This window comes from Rhinatrema bivittatum, chromosome 15, assembly GCF_901001135.1.
Source record: "Rhinatrema bivittatum chromosome 15, aRhiBiv1.1, whole genome shotgun sequence".
Taxonomy (NCBI): Eukaryota; Metazoa; Chordata; class Amphibia; order Gymnophiona; family Rhinatrematidae; genus Rhinatrema; species Rhinatrema bivittatum.
In genome coordinates this window covers 66,121,777-66,144,725 of record NC_042629.1, presented here as the reverse complement: position 1 = coordinate 66,144,725, position 22,949 = coordinate 66,121,777, and the positions used below count along the sequence as shown (strand labels likewise).

At 47.1% G+C, this 22,949-nt stretch overlaps 2 protein-coding genes across 9 annotated transcripts in view; one reads left to right on the top strand and one right to left on the bottom strand.

Annotated features, from left to right (window-relative positions):
* LOC115076638 (coiled-coil domain-containing protein 50-like) overlaps positions 1-13,997 on the top strand; it is an 87,333-nt gene extending 73,336 nt beyond the window's left edge. For all 5 annotated transcript variants that reach the window (XM_029578298.1, XM_029578300.1, XM_029578297.1 and 2 more), the window contains 2 exons: positions 5,974-6,071; positions 11,547-13,997. In XM_029578298.1, the coding sequence (XP_029434158.1) occupies positions 5,974-6,071; positions 11,547-11,710 (262 nt within the window). In that variant the 3' untranslated portion in view covers positions 11,711-13,997. The remainder of the gene's footprint in view (positions 1-5,973; positions 6,072-11,546) is intronic.
* Positions 1-22,949, bottom strand: part of TNFRSF9 (TNF receptor superfamily member 9) — a 172,716-nt gene that overhangs the window by 123,902 nt on the left and 25,865 nt on the right. For 3 of the 4 annotated variants that reach the window (XM_029578304.1, XM_029578305.1, XM_029578303.1), the window contains exon 7: positions 20,867-21,000. In XM_029578304.1, coding sequence (XP_029434164.1) covers positions 20,867-21,000 — 134 coding nt within the window. Of the gene's footprint in view, positions 1-15,432; positions 17,994-18,782; positions 18,921-20,866; positions 21,001-22,949 lie in introns of those variants that run through there. The other variant, XM_029578306.1, reaches the window with a different exon arrangement.

Genomic DNA, 22,949 nt, shown 5'->3' with positions numbered 1-22,949 from the left:
TTTATATGAAAAAGGAACATTTAAAGTACAATCTTCTGAGGTAAGAATATCACTTACATCATTGCATATATTATATTTACATAAACTGCTGTGGTTCTAATCAGAAAACCATGTGGTATTAGCCTTTTTATAACAAGCGTGGTGATCGTAGACTTGGCCCTCAGAAAGCTATGAATAAACTGAGTTACAATTCCAATACCTAAACAGCACCAGCTGCCAGCACTCAAAACACAAACTCGCAAATCTTATACCAGGCCTTAAAACACCAATACACCTCCTATTTGGAAAGCAGAGCATGTCAGGCTCCTGTCGATCCCTACATAGAAAATATATGCTAGCAGAATATCTCACCAAATGCAGAATAAAGAGTCCATAAAGTATACTGAGCTGGAAAGCACCGTATGCAGTGCAACAAAGGAAAACCAAAAACATCCCCACTCCTCATAATCAAAACAATAAAATCAAGAAATATAAAACAGTCATAAGAGTACAACTATGCTGGTAAAGAGATAATGAACAGAATAGTTAAAAACTTCCCCAAGCTCCAGTACAATGTTTCAAGAACAGCAGAGACATGAGACAGTACCCAATAATTAAAATAAGGATTTTAAAAATTTCCCACTCTCCATACCTGGGAACTTGATTCCAGTCACTTGGAGACTGTCGTGGATTAATGGCGGGTGGGGAGTATAATTCAGACTTTCTCCTCTGTCTCAGATACACACACACACACACACACACACACACACTTTAAAACATACATGTTCATTCTCACACACACTCTCTCATATGCTCACTCGCATACTCTTCTAGCGCACGCTTAGACAGGCTGATGCAATACTGCGCGCTCAGGCTAGAGCACAGGTGAACTCGTAGTTGAAGGAGCGTTTTGGACGCGCATCCTGTTATTGCATCCAGTCCAGCGCGTAGCTAATAGTGCTCATCACATGTAAATGCCATGCTAATGAGGCTATTAGCTATTCCCCCTTTATGTAAATAAGTGTGCGTCCGACACGCGCATTTTTACTCTCAAAAATTGACGCCAGCCCAAAGCTGGTGATAACTCTTGAGCAGCCCCAAAAGTTAACAGAAAAGCAGAACACACTACTTTCTGTAGTTCCTCTGACTTAATATCTTGGAGATATTAAGTCGAGGGGAACTGAAAAAAGAAGTAACTTAAAAAAAACAAATAAATAAATACAAAGCTTGCTGAGGGTCAGGTTAGGAAAAGAGCCACTTGTAAAACTGAGCGTCCGTTTCCATAACCCGCACCCCGATGCCAAGGCAGCGCTAGGGACACAATTTCCCCTAGTGCCTTCTTTTTAATGCAGCAGTTTATTTGCCTATTGTATCGCGCGCCCGGGAGAGGAGGATGGGCCCGCGTTATAAAAGCACGCATCAGCATGACACTGTCTTACGCTCTCGCTCACACACGTACATGCTCTCTCTCATGCTCTATCTAGGTCACGCTCACTCACTCACACACAGTCTCATGCCATAGCTCGCTCGCTCTCTCACTCACACACAGTCTCATGCCATTGCTCTCTCTCACTCACTCACACACAGTCTCATGCCATAGCTCGCTTGCTCACTCACACACAGTCTCATGCCATAGCTCGCTTGCTCACTCACACACTTTCATGCCATAGCTCCCTCGCTCTCTCACACACACAGTCTCATGCCATTGCTCTCTCGCACACACAGTCTCATGCCATTGCTCTCTCTTACTCACTCACACACTGTCTCATGCCATTGCTCTCACTCACTCACACACTGTCTCATGCCATAGCTCACTCACACACACACACACACACACACACACACACACACTCTGCCTCATGCTCTAGTTCACACATACATGCGCTCTTTTTTTTCTGGCCACCTTCCTCGCTCACTTTGCCCTCTCACCGAGACAGGCCTTTCTCCCACCGGACTCTCCTCTTTAATGCCCTCCACCTGTGAAAAAGTTTTAAAGAAAGGCTTTTTACTTACATTGGCGGTCAGGGAGGATGCAGGCAGGCCTGAGTTTTGATAGACCAGAGGTCCCGAGGGAGGGGAAATGGCCAGGTAGAAGGCGCCGCAGGAGAGGCGGGGCCGAGAGGCCCGGGCCCGGCGCAGCAGGAGGGTTGGCTCCCACCGGTAAGAAGCAGCACGGCTGCGGCCCCCGGGGGCCAGGCCCAGACCTCCCCAGCGCGGCTCAGTCACCCACTTGGGGAAGCTCTTGGGGGGCCAGGCTTAGCGCTGGAACCAACGTGGGTCTTGTGGAGCAGCCTCACCTTTATCACCGGAGTTCATTTGTTTGTTTTTCAAAGCCGCTTGCAAACTCTTGTGTAAATGAATGTAAATAGCTTCAGTGCCTGCGGGGCTGGAGGGGGGGGTTCCCTTCTTTGTGAGCCCAGCTTGTTCCGGGAGCGCAGGTCCCTGCATGCCCGGGGACGGGAGGGTTTCATAGCGCTGCCCCTGGCACGAGTGCTGCCGGCCTGCTCACCTTCCCATTAGCGTCCCTGCGGCGCTCTTGTTAATTGTGCTTCCTTTTCTTCTTTTGGTTGGCATTCCGGGTACATTTTTATGACTTGTTAGAAGAATGAAACCTCGGACAGGGTGGCACACGAGGCACAGTAATCCCGCAGGCTGCGGCTGCTCTGTCCTCTCCCTGCCTGCCTTCACGAGGGAAGCAGAAATCGCAGTGCGCAACCCCCCCAGGCTGGGGAGGGGGGCAGACAAAACCGAAAAGCACCACAACGTTCGTTTTACAGTCAGCAAGTCGCCGCGTGCCACATCCACGAGGAATGAAGAGCAGGGGAAGCCGCTGCAGCAAGCTCGGGGGGGGGGGGGGGGGTGTTAGCATGAAGCTAGGCTGCAGTCACAGAAACAGGACCGGGGTGGGGGGTAGATATGGACCCTAAGGCCCATCTGGTCCGCCCGATTTGTTGCTGTTGCCGTGTGACAGACCCCCCCCCCGATCTTTTCTCGTCACTTCTTTATAACTCGAGCTGGGCCTCTCTCCTCTGACCTTCTTGAAACCTGTCACTTGGTTTTGGCTTCACTGGGAGGCTCCGTCCATCCGTCCATCCATCCATCCACCAGCCTTTCTGCAAAGAGCAATTTCCTCACTCCCGGAGCCCGCCCGTTATCAGCCTCCTGCCCACATCTCTGCTCTTACAGCTTCCTTTCCCCTGCAGAGGTTTGAGTCTCTAGCATTATTATACCTTTCCGGTATTTGAACTTCTTAGCCCCCTTTCTCTCCTCGGCTCTCTGCTAAGTCTCCTCTTCTAGGGTTTCTGATGCAGGTTCTGCACTGGTTTTCGTAGCTTCTCTCTGGTCTACCTCCATTGTGGATTTTATTTTGGGGAGCAGTAGTCTTCTCATGCTACTCTGGGCTTCTAGCTCAGTCAGATCCAGCACCACGAGCCCTGGTTTAGAACTACCTAGGGAGCAGGGCCGGTGCAAGGGTATTAGATGCCCTAGGCAAACCTTCTGCCGTGTGCCCGCCCCTGGTCCATTCACTCAGACAGGCCCCCTCTCTTATATACACTTAGGTTCCTTGTCTCATTCACACACGCACTCTTACACAGGCTCCCTCCCGTTCTCTCACTCACACCATTGCTCTCTTCGTACACATACACACACACTCTCTCACACACACCACACACACACAGTCACACTCTCTCACACACACCACACACACACACACCACACACACACACACACAGAGGCTCTCTGCTTCTCTCAGCTGTCAGTGGGATGGGCTCCGCTTGCGGCCCCATATGAACTGCTCTCTGCCGCCCCCTAATGGCTGGGGCCCTAGGCGATCGCCTAGCTCTGGGACGCAGCGGCCCTGCTAGGGAGGTCCCTTATTGGATATCTAGCTCAGCGGCCCGTGGTTTGGCCTCTAGAGTCCGATCATCATCCTGATTTGACTGCCTTGCATCTTGCGAACAAGCGGAGCTTTGTTAAAAAAAAAAACAATTAGCAGAAGTTCTCTTAAAGCTTTCTTTTTTCTGAAGCGTAGGGGTTTCCCTTATGCCCCTTTATAATGGGTTTTCATTGACTGCACCACACAAGTGAACTAATTGTTTTGCTCATTTCTGGGGGACTTTTTTTTTTTTTTATCTTGGTTTCTTTTTGGTGATGACTTCTATTTGCGTAATTATGCACCAAGGGCTTGGAATGAGGAAAGCAATAATGACATTTAGTACCAGTGGGAAACTCCTGGCTGGCAGTCACACCACAGTCACAAAGTACCCACACGTGCCTTTGCACCAGCATTATAGGAAGAGCAAAGGAGCTCGGGCAGGGGGGGGGCGGATTTCACAATTAAATAATTCCCCCTGTGGGCTTTGCTATCCCTACCCCGTTGTGGATCAGAAACAAGGCCCATTGTCCTCCTTTGTACCTGGCGCTAGCCGTGTTCACTGTGGGAGGGGGCGAGGCCCATTATCAAACTCCATTTTTACAGGAATATTGCCCTCCAGGCTTCCTGCTCTTTAAAGGTTCATTGTGCCTCTCTCGTCTACGAGGAAGAGTTCTCTTTTACTTACAAAACGTGAAAAGCCGACCAAGAAGACCGGGAAAATCAAGTCTTTATATTCGTACATAGTAACGAGGGTTGTGTACTAAAATTATTTTTTTTGGGTTTTGGTTTTTGGGGTTTTTTTTGTTTGTTTCATTTCATTTGATATTTATTTGTCCTGAAACAATCAAAAGGATCAGAAAAAAAAAAGAACCCATAAGAAAAGGAATACTAAGGGGCTGGGGTCTCCCTTCCTGCTGCCGAAATTTAAAAAACTGAAACCACCCACCAACCTCCCCCGCCGTGGCTTCCGCGACTCCAGCTCCCCATCCTAGGCTGCTGCTATTTTGTCCTGTGGCGCCGACTGCAGGGCAGGAGCGACCGAGGATCATTCCTGCTCAATCTAGAAACTCCCTGGGAGGGGTAAGAGGAAGGCCCGGGGTGGGAGGGGGTTCAGTTTTACATTTCAGTAGCCCTTTTTGTTTTCGCAGTGGGAAACTGGGCCAGGAATTTTTGACAAAATGAAAAACCCAATGAATTTCGATGGGGGTTTGGTTTAGTTCTGAAATAACACATTATAAGGCGAGCTGTTTTGTTGAGTTTTTCATGTTGTTTCAAAACAACTCTACACGCCTAATAAATAACATGAAGGTCAGTATTTAGCAGCACAGAGAGTGGGCAATTTATCCGGCTAAAGATAGCCAGATAAATAGTCTTGGAGATGCTTTATCCAGCTATATTCAGCAAAGCCCTAGTTAGGTCTCCAACTTATCTGGCTAACTTTCATCCACTGAACAGCTAAGTCAGATAAATCTGAGATACCAGAGTGGGGGGAAATTTAAAAGCTGCAGTGTGCCCAGCTATGTCCCTAATATAGGACATGATGGTAGGGGAAAAAAAAAACAAACCCCAGCTGGCCTATCCAGTCTGCCCCATTCTTCCTGTCCACACCGCTCAGGATACATCCCCGCTGCCAGTCAGAGAGTGTAACTGCCTGCAATAGATGGCTCCAGATCGAGAAGAGTCTGGCTTTTTTTGTCTTCCTCCACTTGGCACTCCATGTTGGGTGGAAGAGCACACAAGATCCCCTTCTTAGGTTCAGCACCCAGCTTTGTCATGTCTAACAAACCTCTAGAATAATCTAAATAGCCCGGCCGTGCCACCCCACACCAGTCGGCACCATTCTTCAATTTACTGACACCACACGCTCCTTACATCTGCAATAAAATGCATTCCTCCTGCCAAATGTGGACTTAGGTTTGGGAGCAGGGCCATCCCTAAATTTGTGAAAGGAAAGGATTTTTATTTTATGGTTTTGCATGGCTTAACGGACGTTCCCCCTGGTCTCTCCTTCTTCTTCTATTCCCCTCTGTTCTGAGTCCCTGGCACGGCCCGATTTTAAAGAAAATTAAATAAAAACGACACTGGTCTGGACTAATGTACCCTAAAACCTATTGCAGGCATCTGTTATCCAGAAACATCGCCGAGGCCCTGGATCCAACCTTTAAATCCAGCCCGCAGGAGCCCTCTGCCAGCACGGCAGGCGTTCGCTCACAAGGTGAGTTCTTCAGGAACGTCCCTTTTTTTTTTTTTGTTAAACTTTCTTACACAAACCCTACAGCCTGCTCCGACGCTGAACTCCAGTGCTTCAGCAAGGCGCCCCCCCAAAGCACGGCGCTGCCAGGGCCAGCCGAGGCACACAGGTGGATTGGGGGAGGGGCAGGTCCCGCAGCAATTGTGCCTCCTTGCTCATCCCCGCCCCCACGGGGTCCAGAAGAGGAAGGCCCTGTTGCCCGGGCGAACAAGGAGGTGGCAGTCACCGCGGCTGGAAGGTGCAAGAGCAGCATCGCTGGGGGCCACCACTGCAGCAGGAAGAGAGGAAGGGGGGGGGGGAGGGAGGCAGTCCATGCACCCCCATCCAGAAGAGAAGAGCAGGAGCAATACTGGCCCCTGGTGGCTAAAAGAAAGAAGTGGAATCCCAGCCGCCATGCAGGCCGCAGCTTGCGAGGAAGGGGGGGGGGGGGGAGGAGCGAGCGTGTGTGAGCGAGGGGGGCGGGGAGGTCCGCGCGCACCGCTGCCTCTCACTATTCCTGCACAATCTCACGCTGGCTGGAGATCAAATGCTCTAAGATATGGAGAGCAGGAGATTTTTTTTTTATCCTTATGAGTTTCTTATTATTGGGGGGGGGGGGGGAGTGATGTGTGATGAAATATTTCTAGTAGCATGATTATGATCTATTATGATGGATGTTTCCTGAGAAATGGTGATTTTGTTTTTTAATTTTTGCATTACATTGAGTCTGGCTTATCACAGTCACTAGTTCAGTTTTTGTCTGCACATGGTGCAGTTGCAGACCCCCCCCCCCCCCCCCTGCATTGGTGTAGACAACGCAGTCTTAAGGGCAAAGCCCATGGGGCCTACACAAACCATAGGACGATCTGGAGCTCTACTTACACCAACCATCATTCCCACAAATTGAGCCCTTGCTGCTGGGTAAGGCAAAGAGGAAGTGTCCAGGTCCCAAGCAAAGGTCAAGGTTGGCGACAAGAAAGGAAGTCCAACCATGGCATAAAACCAAGGTCAGCCAGCAGCAGAATCCGAGAGAGAAACCAGGATCTGGGCAGGCAGCAAGCAAACAGTAGTCAGGTCCAAAATCAGGATCGGGAGCTAAGCCAAGGTCAATCCAAAAAAACCCAAAAAGAACCCAAAACAAAGAGCGCCAGGAGAGAAACCAGGACACATAAGACATCAAGAGAGAGCGAGGCAGTCACTAACAGCAGCGGCAGCAGCATGCAAGCTAACCAGGAGATCAGGTGGTACGGTGCTAGCTGGGCTGCAAGAGATTTCCTTAAATACCCCTGGAGGATGTGACATCACCAACCAGCACCACAGGAAGTCCCGGCTAGGGGGCCTATAAAGGCAGTCCAAGCGACAGCCGCTTCTATCCCTGGTTCTTAGAAGAAGAGCATAGTGCTGGAGACAGCTTGGATCAGAGATGAGGAGCTTGCAGGGGGAGGTAGCTGAGCCTAACAGCACATTTGTCTGCAGGGGTTTTTTTTTCTGTATTTTATGGTCTCTCTATTTGGGGAGGGGCTGGCTGTGTTCTGCATGAGTGACCAAGGTGAGGTGTTCTCGAAAGGTAGCTTCCTGTGTAGGACTCTCTAATGGCCTGGCTAGTTCTTTTTTTCCTCATAGGTGTTTTAAGGCCTGGTGCAATATATGCACTGTTATTTTTAGATATGGAGGGTTATTAACGTTTGAGTGCTGGCAGCTATTGCTGTTTTGATTGTGGGAGACTTACTATATTACAAGTCAGTTTAATCATATCCAACGTGCTACAATTAGGGTTGCCAACTGGCTCCAGCCTTTCAGAATAGGTTCATCCAGTCCTGGATTTACCCTGTTACATGCTGGAATTTATCCTGATTTGCCTTCCCTAAGAAAAGCAAGATAATTCCTTGCATGCAGAGGAGTAAAAGCAGGGCCAGATCAACCTGTCCTGAAGATCTGGGGCCAGCTGGCAACCCTAGTTTCAACAGACCTAATACCATACCAGTTCTGAGGTTTTGTTTTGTTTTTTGCAGGGCTTTCTGATTGGCACATGTTTACATGCCCTGCTATGTTCTTCTCTTTACCTCAGAGGACAACTGTGCCTATCTTTTCTCATGTAAACTCTTATCAATGCATGTGGGAGGGACTTCAGGCGAGGAGCAGGCACAAGGCTGTGAGGTTTGCTTAGGGTGCCTAATCCCCTTGCACTGGCCCTGAACTGTCAGGAATTAGGGTTTTTCCTCTTTTGAAAGTCAGAACCTAACCTTTTGAGTACTTCTGATGGACATGTGCTCCCTTTATTCTTGCTGGCTTATACTAAGGAGGGTGGTGCTTGGTGGATTGTGCTATTGCTCTATTAATATTAAGGAAGTACACAGCCCGAGAGACGTACAAAGAAATCTTCAGCTTAAGTGAACACACTGCTAGTACTTATTGCTAAAGCACTGCTAGATATACACATAAGAAATGGTCCCTGCTCTGTAGAGCTTAGTCTAGTTAAGACTTTGGGGATTGTTTTTATTGTAGAAAACAGTTAAAACCAACAAGAATATGATTAGGAAAAGCAGGGATTAAGATATAAAATCAGCCTCAAAAACGTATTTTTAGGCTGAATGTAAACAGAGGGGGAGCATGGCCCACTAACCCAGGAGATCTATTCTAGGTGTACAGTACAGCAAGGTGGAAAGCATAGGGGCGGGAGCCGACTATGGAAGAGAAGGTTATAGATGATAAAAACTTGGCTGACCAGCAGAAATCACATGGAGATGCAATAGGGTGAGATAAGAGAGGAGAGGCGATGAGGAACTGCAGGTTGAAGGCACTTTTTAGAAGAGAAGGAGAAGCGTGTATATAAATACACACAGATTTGTACTTTGTTCGGGCATTGTTGCCCTGTTCCCTTTTAAACAGAAGGGAGCTTCCATCATCTGGAAATATCCACTCTGGTCCCAGCCACCCCTTTTGGATAACAAGTACTCTACGGTGTGTGTGACAGATACAGATCTACACACAGTAGAGAACCTTCTGTCCAAAAGCGGTGGCTGGGATCGTAATGGCTGTGCAGAATGGATATTTCCAGGTAATAGAAATTCTGTCATGTGTTTAAAAAGAAACAGGGAAACCATGCCCATACAATAGACAACTGTTTAATGAGTCTTATAACAAAGAATGATTCAGCTTATATCTACAGTAGGAGGGTAATGGTCTGTTGTATATTCAGGTGCCTGCCATCTGGCTTAGGCAGCAGGGCATGGAAGAGAAATGAAGACGTAGTGCCTGTGCCAGGGCTTCAGGATTGCTGGTGTTGGTTACCGGAGCCTGAGACTTTCTGGGAGCGGCAACCACAACTATTCTGACTTTCTGTACTTCTTACATCAGACATGGTCGTCTGCCCAACACCACAGTAAGATACGGTCGGCCCTGACTCTGCTCCACTCCCCCCGTGGCTCTGCTCATCCCTACAAACAAGAGCGTTCAACGGCAAACATCCCCAGAGCAAGCCAGTTTCCTCTACATTAAGAATGACCTTGAAAAGATCAACCCTGCCCTTCAGCCACGAAGTCCATAGACTGGGATTCATCTTAGACTCCCCAAATCACTGATGCTCAAATACTATCCGTAAAAAAAGTTGACCTTCCAACTATGCCACCTCCCCCTCTTCTTCAATGACCCCCACCCCCTTTGGCTACAGTAATTCAAGACTGTGTAATCGCTCTGGACTACTTATGCCCAAAAAAAAATTAAAATTGCCTGCAACTCATTCAAAACTCAGCAGTGCAAACCATGGTAAACATCAATAAATGCAAATCAATCACCCCACTCCTAAAATCCCTACACAGGCTCCCAACACACTGCCTTTAGGGCACTCCAGGGCTTGGCAGAACCCCATGCCGGGAATACTCTTTGTACAAACCTGCCCGCCCCGCTGTGCTTACTACCCCAAGCTGGGCTGAGAGTACCAACCCTTAAGGAAATGTGATTTACCAGCATTTCGAAGAGAACCTTCTCAGGAACTTCCGTGCCCGACTTCCTCACTTCCAGGAAGAAACTGAGAACGCGGCCGGAACCTTAGACCTTCGCAAGCTGGGCCTGCACAGCATAGACCAGAAATGTACTCTGCATCCACAGTCTCACGTGGGCCTCTACTGGAACCAAATCTGTTCACCATCCGATGAGGGATGTACTTTACACCTACGGTCAAGCCCAAACTCTGGGACACACGTTGAACTCTTCTGCTGGAAAAGTGTGAAATAGATGACAGGTTATTCTCAGACCAAAGTGAGCAAAATCACCCACATTTCCTTCTCCGCAGCTCTAAAACGGTCTTAGACTTATGAAGCCAACCAGTTGAATAGCTGCATTCACTTTTAATCTGCGCTTTGAGACGAAACCTGCCCCCCCCCCCCCCCCCCCCCTGTTAACATAGGATCGGACGCGGGCCGACCCTCACCTGCAACACCGACGGAACCAAACGCGCAGCATCTTTTCCAAATCGGGGTTCTGAGGCCCAGGTAATGTTCCGGCTTTCACCCTACAACTTCAGGATCTTGCTTCTCTACGCCTTTAAATCGTAGATGGTTTGATCCGGGCGGTGCTCTTTCCCCCTTTCCGCTGAACAGGCAGCGCGCACACCCCTCTCCCTTCTCACTGCTGGACTTGATTTACCAATGCTTTCCTCTGAAGCTGGCCTGCTCTTGGATGGCCATCTCACCGTGGCCTTTGACCCCCAGCACTTGGCAGCCAGTTCTGTGCCCCAAGATCTTTTGTCCACTTATCTGCTGGTCAGCCAGGGCTGCGGACGACTGGCCGAGTGAGGCAGGAAGGGCACAGAGGCATCTTTGCTGGCAATTTTCAGATGACAGATCTTTGTCTGGGTAATAGGATATAAGCTGAAGCCCAGGAACGTTTTTCCAACTATGGGAACACCTTGGATAAAAGGTGCTCTACTGTGAATATCCATATCAGATCAGGCTCACAGCTCATGTGATAACTACAGGCTGTTTGCGGGAGGGTCCTCAACACTTCATGCCATAATGGGCCTAGCAGAGCGCAGCCCCCCCCCCAACCTGCTCATTGTGCCCCCTCCTCCCATTTCTAGTGAGGTCAGAAGTCAGTTTGCTAGCAAGCTGTTATGAACCCAGAGGACGGGGCTGGGGTTCTTCCTATAGCACATGCAAATAAGGAGGAAGTAGAAATACAGTGCATGAGTCACCTGGGATTTTGGTAAAACTGCATTTCTATTTTTTTTTGCAAGAGGATCTGTAAATGTGCAATAAGATATGCAAACCAGTCTGAAACCATATTCGTTTTCTAAATTGCTTGATAAAATGAAATGTATCAAGGGGAAAAACTCATAGATTATCTTATAGGAATATCTAATCTATTTCCTACTGAATAACTACTTTCTCCGTGAGCGCTGTGTGCCCTCTCTGTGTTTGCGCTTTAAGTAATGGCCTGACCTGCTTTCTCTTTTAAATGCAGAGTGCTCCGTTTCTGCCCGGCCTTGTGCCCTCCCTGTGGATGGCTTTTACGACTTCATGGATGAGGGCAGTGAAACCGTTTTCGTTCCACCAACCAAACGCCAGCTGGACAAGTCTGGGCAGCAGAAGTCTCGGGACAAGAAGGAAGGTTGCAAGCAGCAGTGAACTACGCCCGGCCCTGTTCCTCTGCTTTCCGCCATCAGGGTCCCTCGGGCATGGCAATCACATGGAAGCCAAAGCCAAGAGTCCTTTCCAGATGCACAAGGGCTCGGTGTGGTCAGTCACGGTGACCACGGCGCTTAAAGGATAAAGACAAAAATCAGAGGTGCCCCATCCTTGCGAACATGAATTGCACAAAGCTTGGGAGGTCAACTTTGCGCTAGAATTTCGGAGCAAAGTGGAGTCATTTCTGTTTTAATATGCTGTCCAGGTGAAATGCATTGCTCTACGTAAGTGATGACTTTAACATTCAGTAACAGAATTTGGAGTAGTCCGGGTGGCTGCTGTCTGTTCTGAAGAAAAGAAAAACCCCATATTCCCCCTCCCGGCAAAAGCCAGAGGAGCTACAGTAAGGTTCCCTTAATTTGCCTGCGTCCAAGTTTGTGCATGAGCTAAGATTTCTGCCCAGTCGGGCCTCTGTATCCTGTATGTACTGCTGTATCAGCGCCGCACAGCTCGCTCACTTGCTGTTTTTATTGAACTCTGACGTGGTAGAGTTTATGTGGTAACCACAGGGAATTTACAGCAGCTGCAGGCGTGGAGTGAGAATTTCCTCTGAGAAGACTCAACGGGTCTCACTTTAGCTGGGTACAAACAGTCAACGGGTGAGCAACACTATCTCAGTGTGATGGATGTTTTTACGTGCCTTACCGGGGGGGGGGGGGGGGGGGGACCCTACTTGATTTAGGAATTGCCAAAAAGAGTCAAACTGGAACACAACCCATTAGGGACTACACTAAAGGGAATTTTCAGTATTTGATATGTTTAACTCACCGTAAGCTCGGGTCTATGTTTTGCCATTTGTACTTACATCGAAATAGCGTTAAAGCTGTAGAAGGGTACATGTATGTGCGGATATGCTTAATCGGTGAAAGCACGGGGACAGGCAGTGACTTTTGTAAGCGTCAGCACTAATGTTCAGACTCTTAGGACCCAGGCACGTAATATATTGCCAAAATAAAATGGAGAATCAACACTTCCTTAGTGGTTTATGTGCAATTTTCCACGTCGTGGCATCTAGTGCACAGCTAGAGCATGCAGATGCACACGACGTTCCCATCACAATAGCTCAAATTCTTGCTATACATATAATGAGAACTGCCCGTTATATTACATACTGTACAAGCATGTGGTGATTTTCCATACTCTGACTGCATCTGGGTCAGGAGTCATGGCTGCTCATTGCGGATGGGACCCTGGGCTGCACCTTGTGTCCTTTCTCTGTAAAGGTCACAAGTGTCAGTGATGCCCTGGAATTTAATCCCCGATAGCTTGACTGAGTGTGTTGCTCTGTTTTTGTTTCATGGGGGGTGTTGTTCCTTCAGCTTAGTTTGTTTGCATTTAAACATACACAACTGTATATACACACCGATTGGCACTGGGCAGGCTTAGATGGGCCTGGTCATATTTAAGTGGTAGGTACAGAGTTGGGAGGTGTCAGTATTTATGTACAGCCGACCCTTCACTCCCTCAATAGTAGAGGTGATATGGAGAGGATGCACGACACCGGAAGCCCTCAGGTAGCTGGGCTGCTACGAGCAGGTTACGCCTCCCTAGAAACCAATGGTGTCAGTGCAGGTAAGCTGGCCATAGTCACGCACCATCTAGCAAGACCATGGGGACTTAAGAGGCTGCGTGATCGGCAACAGCCTCATTCGTTTTGGTGGTTGCTTGGAGTGGTAGTGGATGCTGGATTACGTATACTATCCTGTATGCTCATCTGGCCAGGCTGGTAAAGAACCACTTAGGAAGAAAACTGTGTTTTAGTGAACGCTGAAAGAAAGCCTTGTCTGCTGTCTGTTTGGACATTTCTAAAGAGGGTAGCTTAGAAAAATTAAAAAAAAATTCAAAACAGTATTAATTCCAAGACCAGGGACTGATGATTAGCATGGAAGCTTCAGTTGGTCCACACTATTGTAGTGCATGATCAGCAATTGCATCGAGGGGTTTGCAATGTTACACTGGGTCACTTTATAAGCAGCTTCACCATGGCATGGGCCAAGCTGTGAGTCCTGGTGCTTAAAAATTGCTTTTGAACCACAGCATGGCATTAAAATAAACAGAAGGCATTTCAGGCATGCTACTTTTTTATTTTTTGCACTTTTATATATACAGAGATGTTTATATTACTCCATGTATTGTTAAATAAATAAAAAATAAAACATTTCTACCATAGCAGTGACTGTGGAAAACCCTATTGCTTTTGATAAAATAAAATGGGGTTTAGCAGCTATTAATGGTGGTAATTTGTCTTTGTTGGCTTGGTGTTTTCTATCTACAGGTCACAATTTCTCTTCATGATAAACTCGTAAAAGGTAGGCAAGATGCTTTTTAGAGAGCTATCAGGTATACAAAACTTGACATCAAGACTCAGCTAGCCCTGCTGATTTTCATAAGAGGTGGTAAAAGTCATTACAGCAGTAGGTGCTACTGACTTACCCACCCCCCACCCACACACACACACACACCCACCTCCAGTTATAGCAAGAAATGCATGACACCCCCCCCCCCCCCCCCCCCTTTGTGTCTCGGGCATATTTTGTATTAATGGACTTAATTCCTGACCCACATACAGCAGGACCTGGACATGTAGTGCTGCTCATCAAACATTCTTACAAAGTTTATTATTAATAATAATAATAATATCATGCTAAATGTGCAACAGTTTCTAGAACAGCATTAGCTTGTTTTTGTGAGTAAGAAATGGGAATCTGAGATTGCAAGGGCAGCTTCTGCCTGCCGATCGGGAATTCCTAACGAGGTGCTATTTATTGACTCATGCGGCCGCTGTGGGCACGGGTCAGGGACACGGCAGCCGTGCCCTCCACCCCTGGGGCCTCTTTTAATGCCTCAGCATGAACTTGTAGTTCTGCAACGCCCACTTGCAGAGTGGGAAGTAATCAAGTGCAGCCAACTGAATGACTTAATTTCCAACCACAACCACAGGGTTTTACGCAAAGTCTAAAAGTACAACTCGCATGCGACGGGGGCCACTGACTCAAAATAGGTTTAGGTCACTGCACCAAGAGCGTCAGCGGCAGTTAGGATTGCAGAAGAGGCAGCACCCTGTCCCGTTTGAGAGCTTTACGTCCCCATTTAGTATTTTTTTTGGGGGGGGGAGGGGGTGTTGATGGGAGAGAAGAGTCAAAAAAAAGTATTACAGAGAAGAAAAAAAAAGGGGTGGCCGATAAGAGCCTGGTGACCATCGTAAGCAACCTCCCACCTCCTCTTCGTGCTTTGGCATCACACTCTCATAGGCTGTAAGCAGAGCACTTTTCGGTGCAGTCCCGCACAGCGCCCATCACCTCGGTGGCGTAACAAGGGGCTGACTGCAGAGGTTGTAAGCAGAGCACTTTTCGGTGCAGCAATCCCGCTCAGCGCCCATCACCTCGGTGGCGTAACAAGGGGCGGACTGCAGTTATCGACTTCCTCTGCAATATGCAGCTGTGCACGAGTAGTAGTGTGGCTACCTCAGAGGCAGGGTGTCCAGCGAGAAATGGGGATTGGGGAATTCTTTTTGGGGGGGAGGGAGGTGGTAATTTTACTGTCACATTATTCTGCTTCCTTAGCACCACGTTTTTACTATGTGTGGCTGCTGTGCCTTCAGTACCAAAAGCTCCTTGCTTGAAACCTGATGTAGGATACAGAGTCTTTTTTTTTTTTTTTTTTATTGAATTTCAATCAATTTTTACACTCAAACATTGTTACAATTAGATCTCAAACAAGTCAAGAAAAAAAAAGAACATAAAAGATAAAGCTCTATTGGGGCTATACTGTAACAATCATCTGTTGATATTTATAGGCAAATGGAGAGGGACAAGAATATTTAAGGCAGATTCCAAGAAAAACAATTACTGACAAATAGCATAGCATCATGCAATCATATTTTCTTTAACCAACTCCTTACTGGAGGTTTTTAGGAGTGTGAGTCCAAATACTGTCTTAATTGATCCACTTCAGAGAAGACATATCTGTTATTTTGGAAAATAATTAAGCATCTGCATGGAAATCTCAGATAAAACTTGGCGCCTCTTGCCGTTACTTCACTTTTCCTACTTAGAAATAAATTTCCTTTTTTCCTGCATCTCCCTTGCTATATCTGGAAAGATTGTAATTTGTTTCCCATAGAAGAGAGCTTGTTGCTTTCGAAATATAACTAATATTAAATCTCTGTCCATTACCCGAATGAATGTTACCAGTAGCGTGGCCCTCGTTTCAAACGATTTCTCTAATATTTCAGAAAGATCATCATTTGACTCCTGAACTTGATCTCCAATACCAGGTTTTGATGGTGTATATACAGTTTTTGACAAAGTTGGAATCGTTACTTCAGTAATTCCCAGTATATTTAGAAAATAGCTTTTCAGAAGATCTTTAGCGGTAATCCATTTAGTTCCAAGAAAATTAAGGAACCTAAGATTAGGCTTCCTCAATTCATTAAAAAAAAAAAATCCACTTTCTTCTTTACACTGGAATCCGATTTTATTAACTCACTTTGTACTTCTTTCACTTTTGCCTCAATCTGTATAGTCTTTTCTTCCTGCAATTGAACTTTCCTTAAATTAGTTAAATCCACAACATTTTTACTTAATGCAGTAATTGCCTTCCATATTAACTCCAGTGTTATTTTCTCTGGCGTTTCCAAAAGCAGTGGTAGTAAGACTTAATTCAGACTTTTCTCTCCCTACCTCCAAGGGCCGCCTCTCCAGCGCCGAACACGGTTCCTCCTCGCTCGCATCCCTGGAGCCCTGAAACAATGGGCTCTTCGAAGCAGACAGATCCCCAGCACCGCTTCTCTGGGTCAGCGAGGTCCTTGGGGTTAACTGATATTCTGTCGGCGTTTCTCGATGTTCTGCCCCTAAATCTCTATGGAAGCCCATTGGAAGAGGTAGAATAGTTGGCGCACCGGGACTGCGGGATGTTTCGTCACGCCTGGAGTCCACCGGCTGCCCTCCGATGGAATCTCCTGCGGCCCCTCCTACCGGTTCCTGTTGCATGGCTCTCCCGAAGGCTTCCTTGATTCCAGGTTGTCTTGTAAGAAGAATTGGTATAGAGGTAATCTCTCGTATCTTAGCCTTACGTTTCGTGTGAGGCATTTTTAAGAAAATAAATCTCAAGGAAAAGGGCAATATTCTTTAGACTTTCCGGGAGCCGAGGAACCTGCGTCTTGCTATGCGGCGGCCATCTTGACCAGGATACAGAGTCTTATGTGTGAATGTTTTATTAGGCTTTTCCTTGCAGCTTTAGGTTTCATGCATTTAGGGGTTGGTCTTGTTAAACCTAAAGCTGATCTGCACCCATCCAATCTTCCCTACCCCGCTCCACTTGCACTGCTGTTTTACACCATGGCCATCTGAAAATTAATGACACACTTCACATTTTTTTTTTTTTAACATGATAAAATATTACCTGGCAAATGTAACTTTTCAGAAGCTGCAACTAAATATTAACTTATATTCTTACGCCTTGAGTTGATACAGTTAAAAAAAAATAAAAAAATGCAAAAGTCCATTCTGCGTGGCAGACGTAACGGGTCAATAGCAGCATTCTGCCTGCTGGGAGAGCTGCACGCGAGTCCTGACCCCAATTCCATAAGCCACTCGCAACAGAGAGCACCGCAGAGGCAGGAGTCAACAGTACCCACAGGATGGGGCGCCACGTCGCAGGCGCCGTAATAAGACTGTTCCCGCTTAGGCTCCTTCCTGAAGGCCAAACCAGAGTGGGGTTGGGTTCAGTCCAAGGCAAGGTTATTAGCCAAGGAGCAAGAACCTTAAGCACTGTTATCTTGATTTTATGAAGGTCTTTTGGTCAATGTCACATCCAAGGCAGTGCAGCCAGGCTTTTGCACCATCTTTACCATGTCCAGAAAACTTGCTGGGCGAAAAAATAAGAGAGAGTAGTAATTAAGTACAGAATATAAATCCAGTGGTCAGGCGACAGAAACACGTCCTCCTCTGAACGCTAGCGCTGGCGCTGCCTGGTACAGGGAGGTTCCTTCTAACAGCTCCAAAAGCCCGAGATAGTTTCACTTCCAATGCAGACGAGCTTTCCCCGCGCTTTTTCGCGACGGTGAAGATTTCGGTGCCCGGCGTTTCTTGCCGAAAGACTGCTCAGGCCGAGATGGCCGGCTGATAGGTGGAAGGCACCGTCTCTCCCTCCTCCTCCTCCGGGAAGCGGCAGCTGCAGGCATCCTCCTGCTCGGCTGTCTGCACCAGCTGGATATTTGGTACTGGACAGAAAAACAGAACCATGCTTAAGTTTTATTTCACTTATATTGCTGGCTGCTACATCTGTCCACCCCCTCCTGCATTTTTTAAATGAAGCACATTTGTGGAGACGGTGCTACAAGATGACCTGCCTCTTTACAACTTCCTAGTACAGTTTTAGACAGACTCTTCGCAGGTTGTGAAATCTTTCATGGAACAAAAAAAAAAAAAATTAGGCAAAGATGATAATGTAGATGTGACCTCTGCAGATCATTTGGTGATCTTCACCAGGTAGGACCAGGCCAGAAATGACCATATCTGAAGACGACACCACTAATGCGCTATACCAGCTTTAGATAAGCCTTGCGTTGAGTTCAATAAAAAGCTTATCATATGCATGGAATCTAGGCCGCATTTTAAGATGGTTTGGGCCATACAACAGCATTCCAGAAATTTAAAAAATAAATAAAATTACCCCTTATCACTTAAAGACGACGACAGTTTAACCGCAGAACTGACATGGGACGACACCAACCTGCTTTCAAAATTTTAGAATTGGTGCTGACCTGAGAGCCAAGCTGAAGGATGGGGCCAAGTTCATGAGTAGCAGTGGAGCAAAGCTCTCAGCTTCTGTTATTGACAGGAACGGGGGAAGAAGTGAAAACCATCCACTAAGGACTGGGTTCATTTATACTCATGAGCCGGATCAGCACAGTGCACCCGAGCTCCACAAACATACAAGGCATCTAAGTGAAAGGCTTTGTCGCCCATTAGGCAGGTTAGAAGGGCGGCAGAGGGCGTGAAAGTCATACCTGGTCTGAATCCGTTTTTCACCTTCTTTCTCCCCCAGGCTCTCATCACGTGCATCGTGACCACCACCAGGCACAGCAGAAAGAGGACGGAAATAACGGTGAGGATAACGTGCACCGTGATGCTTCTCTCGGGGTTATCTAGGACACCAGAGTTTCAGACCGTTTATAAAGTGGAGAGAATGCCACAGCGCCGCACATAGAGAGAGTGTGAGCAGGTGGGGGTACGAAGGAAAGGATTCTGCTGTGTGCCCTGAATACAACAAGAGGTACAGGGGGCCCCCACCCCCAAACGCCACACGTGCTTATATTCGGGAAGGATGGGAAACCTTTTTTTTTGCTCAAGGCTAACCCAACAGTACTGCCATCAGCGTTCACAGCCGAAGATGAACGCTGCTGAAGGGTGAGACCTGGGGGCTGGGATCCTGGGCCCCTGATTGCAGGTTCCCAGAAGGATGCCTGGTGCATGGTCCCCAGCCCAGGACCCTCACTGCAATGACCAGACTAGGTATGCTTGGGGGGGGGGGGGGGGGGAGAAAAAATGCCCAGGTTATTGTGCCAAAGCCCAGCCCTGGATCTGATTCAGCCAGAGGCCCAAAGAAGCAGCAGGGAAACAGCCAGGACCAAAAATATATAAATTTTGCTCAATGCCCTGCAGGATATATTACCTCACTTGGAAAACATCTGTATTGGCTTTCACAATATCAGCTTTTCTCCTTTTTACTGTGCCAAGTGAATCTTTTGGTAAAGCTGGCACGTACTTCGATGTCTGCACGTCCATGGGTTTTACAGGAGACAAATCCCAAACCTTGACTGGACTCAATCATTCAATATGGTACAACTTCCCAGCACTGCGGGTTTGAGGACTCACAGGGAGGGTCCAAAAGTATTGGAAACTTACAGCATCAGATTTATATAAAAAAAAAAAAAAAAAAAAAAAAAAAGCCGCCCTGATGTCAATGTTTTAAGCCTCTGTGTTTTCAGTAGGCTCTGAGATACAGTTAAAGGAAGGTTTGGAAAAAGAATTCAGAAAGGCACCAGGAGGCTGCTCACACTATTGATATAAGGATTAGTTGGTGGCTTTTTGTATTTGGCTTTTCCTCGAGGACTAGCAACGTAGGAGGTGACGGCAGAAAGAGCAATGGGCCCCTGCAGTCTGCAGAGTTATCCCTGGCCACATGGCTAAGGATACATCCCAGCTGCCAGCCAGATTTGTTTCCCTGTGCCAGGCAGTGCTTTTCTCTTCCTCCTTTGTACCTCTCCCCCATCTTAGGTAGCAGAGCACACAGGTCCCACCCGCCAGCCCCCCCTGCCATTCCCATGCTTCACTACAAAGCTCTGTGGTTTTAATTTATACCCTGCTCTTCCTACAGAGACCAAAGGCTGTTCACAAAACCAAAAAAATAAAAAAAAGATAAAGTAACAAAATTAAACACGCAAAATAAAATTTAAAAAACAACACAATTAAGTCCTCTTTAAAATATACTATTCCATCTATTACAAAATAGAACAAAATCTACCACCGTTTCTCTTCCTCTCTTATACCAACGCCTCTCCCCCAAAGTCTCTCAGAGAGGGCTTGGGGCATAACTAAACCCATACTCCCCACCCTAAACCACTCTCCCATAAAATACTAGGGGCAAAACAACCATCGCACCTCCCTCACAGCGCCCTACCAAACCCTACCCCACTCTCTCTCATCAAGCAGCTAGGGTACAAGCCACCTCTCCCCTCCAGTGACCTTCCCGCCACCCATCCCTAACGCTACATCACCCTCCAGGATTTCTTTCCCCTATCTCAGGTAAATATCTCCAGTACAGCTGACACAAAAATCAAAGTGGCTGATCCTTGAATGCGACCGAAGACCTCCCCCAAAAAACGAGCAGCACCCGTTGGATGTTGCCCTTGATAACTGCCTGCAGCACTGGGAGCTCGACGACGCCATCACGATGGCCCACGTCAGGAACATCCGACCTCCTAAGTCCCCCCACTATGTGAGCAGCTGCCTTTCCCGCTAGGAGGGATCTGCTTTGTACTTGCACAGCCTCTGCCAGGCAAGCCCAGCTGCTGGTTTGATTCCAACTTACATGGCACACTTCCCACGGGGTTACTGGTAGACGCTGCGGAGCTGACTGTCGCTTTCACGGTCGGAGAAGAGCCACAGACCGCATCAGTCTTGCTGGTTCCGTTTGCCAGGAGAACAAGTCCTTGATCAGTGCAGCTTTAATGTAAAGAATCGAAACAAATTTTACACAGGGTAATTACGATGACAAAATAGAAATTGCTGCTAGGCAAATCGAGGCTTTGTGCTGGACACGATGCCTCTCGATCCTGGAAGGGGTTCTCAACGGAACTTATCAGTGTCTATGTTAAGGGAGCTATCAAGATGCAATGACAGCGTGGAGACCGTTCCTTGGCTATGTGGGGAAAGATACTCCAGTCTTAAAATTATCCTGATCTTCTAGTGTTGGGGAAGAGTCATTAAATGAAACAATGAAAAATAGGGCGAGGTCTGCAAGTATATAAAAATACGTTGGACATTCATGTAACACACTGAAAATGAGCATCTGCCTATCAGATATTTCATTGAGGGTATGGTCTCCTTGTTTTTCTGAAATTATACCTTTCAATTTTTCTTAATACAGGAGTTTTTAAATATAAAAAGCAGACTGAACAATATGAGGAAACTAACTAGGACTGGATTACTGAACGAGGACAGAATAGAGTCCACCTAAAGTTGATATTTTGGTCATCTTCTTACATATGTTTTTTTTTTTATTTTTGGGTTACTATTGTATTTCCCTTTTTTGTAAAGGTGAATCAGTTATTTACTCTTTTTGGATAATACAAGGAGTAGAGGGCACGCCATGAAGTTAGCAAGTAGCACATTTAAAATAAATCAGAGAAAATTCTTTCATTCAATGCACAATTAAGGCGTGGAATCCATTGCCAGAGGATGTGGTTAAGGCAGTTAGTATAGCTGGATTTAATAAAAAAAAAAAAGGGGTTGGATAAGTTTCTCTGGAGAAGTCCATAAACTGCTATTAATCAATCGGGAATAGCGACTGCTTGTTGCCAGCATTAGAAGCATGGGATCTATTTAATGTTGGGGTACTTGCCAGGTACATGTGACTTGGATTGGCCACTACTGGAAATAGGATACTGGGCTTGATGGACCCTTGGTCTGACCCAGTATGGCATATCTTGTTATGTTCTTATGATGGCAGCCACATGTCTTAGGCTGCTCTTCAGTTATTAGTGCTGTATTCATGCTTTACACTGGTGTATTGCCTGCATGGGGCTGCAAATTTTAGAAAGGATTCATAAAAGGAGTGGCCAAGTGGGAATAGCTTAGCTGAAATTAATTAAAATTCAAGAGTTGAAATCATACATTTTGTCTGCTTTTATCGGTCAGCTCACTGTATATTTAGATTAGTGTTTGTTCTATTGCTTTAAGCAGTAACTGACAGCTCAGTGCATTTCCAGGCAGATGACTTAAGCAAAGGGTTTTTTCTATACCCGGTTCCATTGGTTTCTAGGGATCATCACCGCATCACACTAAGTGAATTCATACGCAGAGGATTTTCTCCCATTTAACAAAGCCCGGGGGGGGGGGGCACCTTGACGCACGTGCGTCAGCGCACACCCAGATACGGAGCCATTTTATAACTTGAGTGCGATATTTGTGCGTGTTATAAAATATGCCTGACCCCACACACACACACACCTGTGCCTGATTTTAAGTGGGCGCGCACCTATGCGTGTAAATCCCGCTTCTACCGCTGAAGTCAGGGGACTTTTAAGAGGGGCACGCATCCACGCCATCGCCAGTTCCACCAGTTTGCCCAGTTAACAGCTAGGTCCTCCAAACGCCCCCCCCCTCCCCCAGTTACCCCAGACCCTTTTAACCCCTGAGAAACGGCTCTTTTTATTTTTAAAGTTACACATCGGTCGAAGCAAAAGTAAACTTACATGGCAGGGGATTTGTGCGCACATCTCTCGGCCACGCCCCGAAATGCCCAAGTATCGCCCATACCCTACCCCCACCCCTTCCTGAAAACCTTTGAGTCGTGCGCGCAGCGAGAGATAAGCGCGTATCCGGGCACCTTTTAAAATTCGGTGGGTGCACGCGAGCTCGACTTTTAAAATTCACCTTTAAATGTTCCCCCC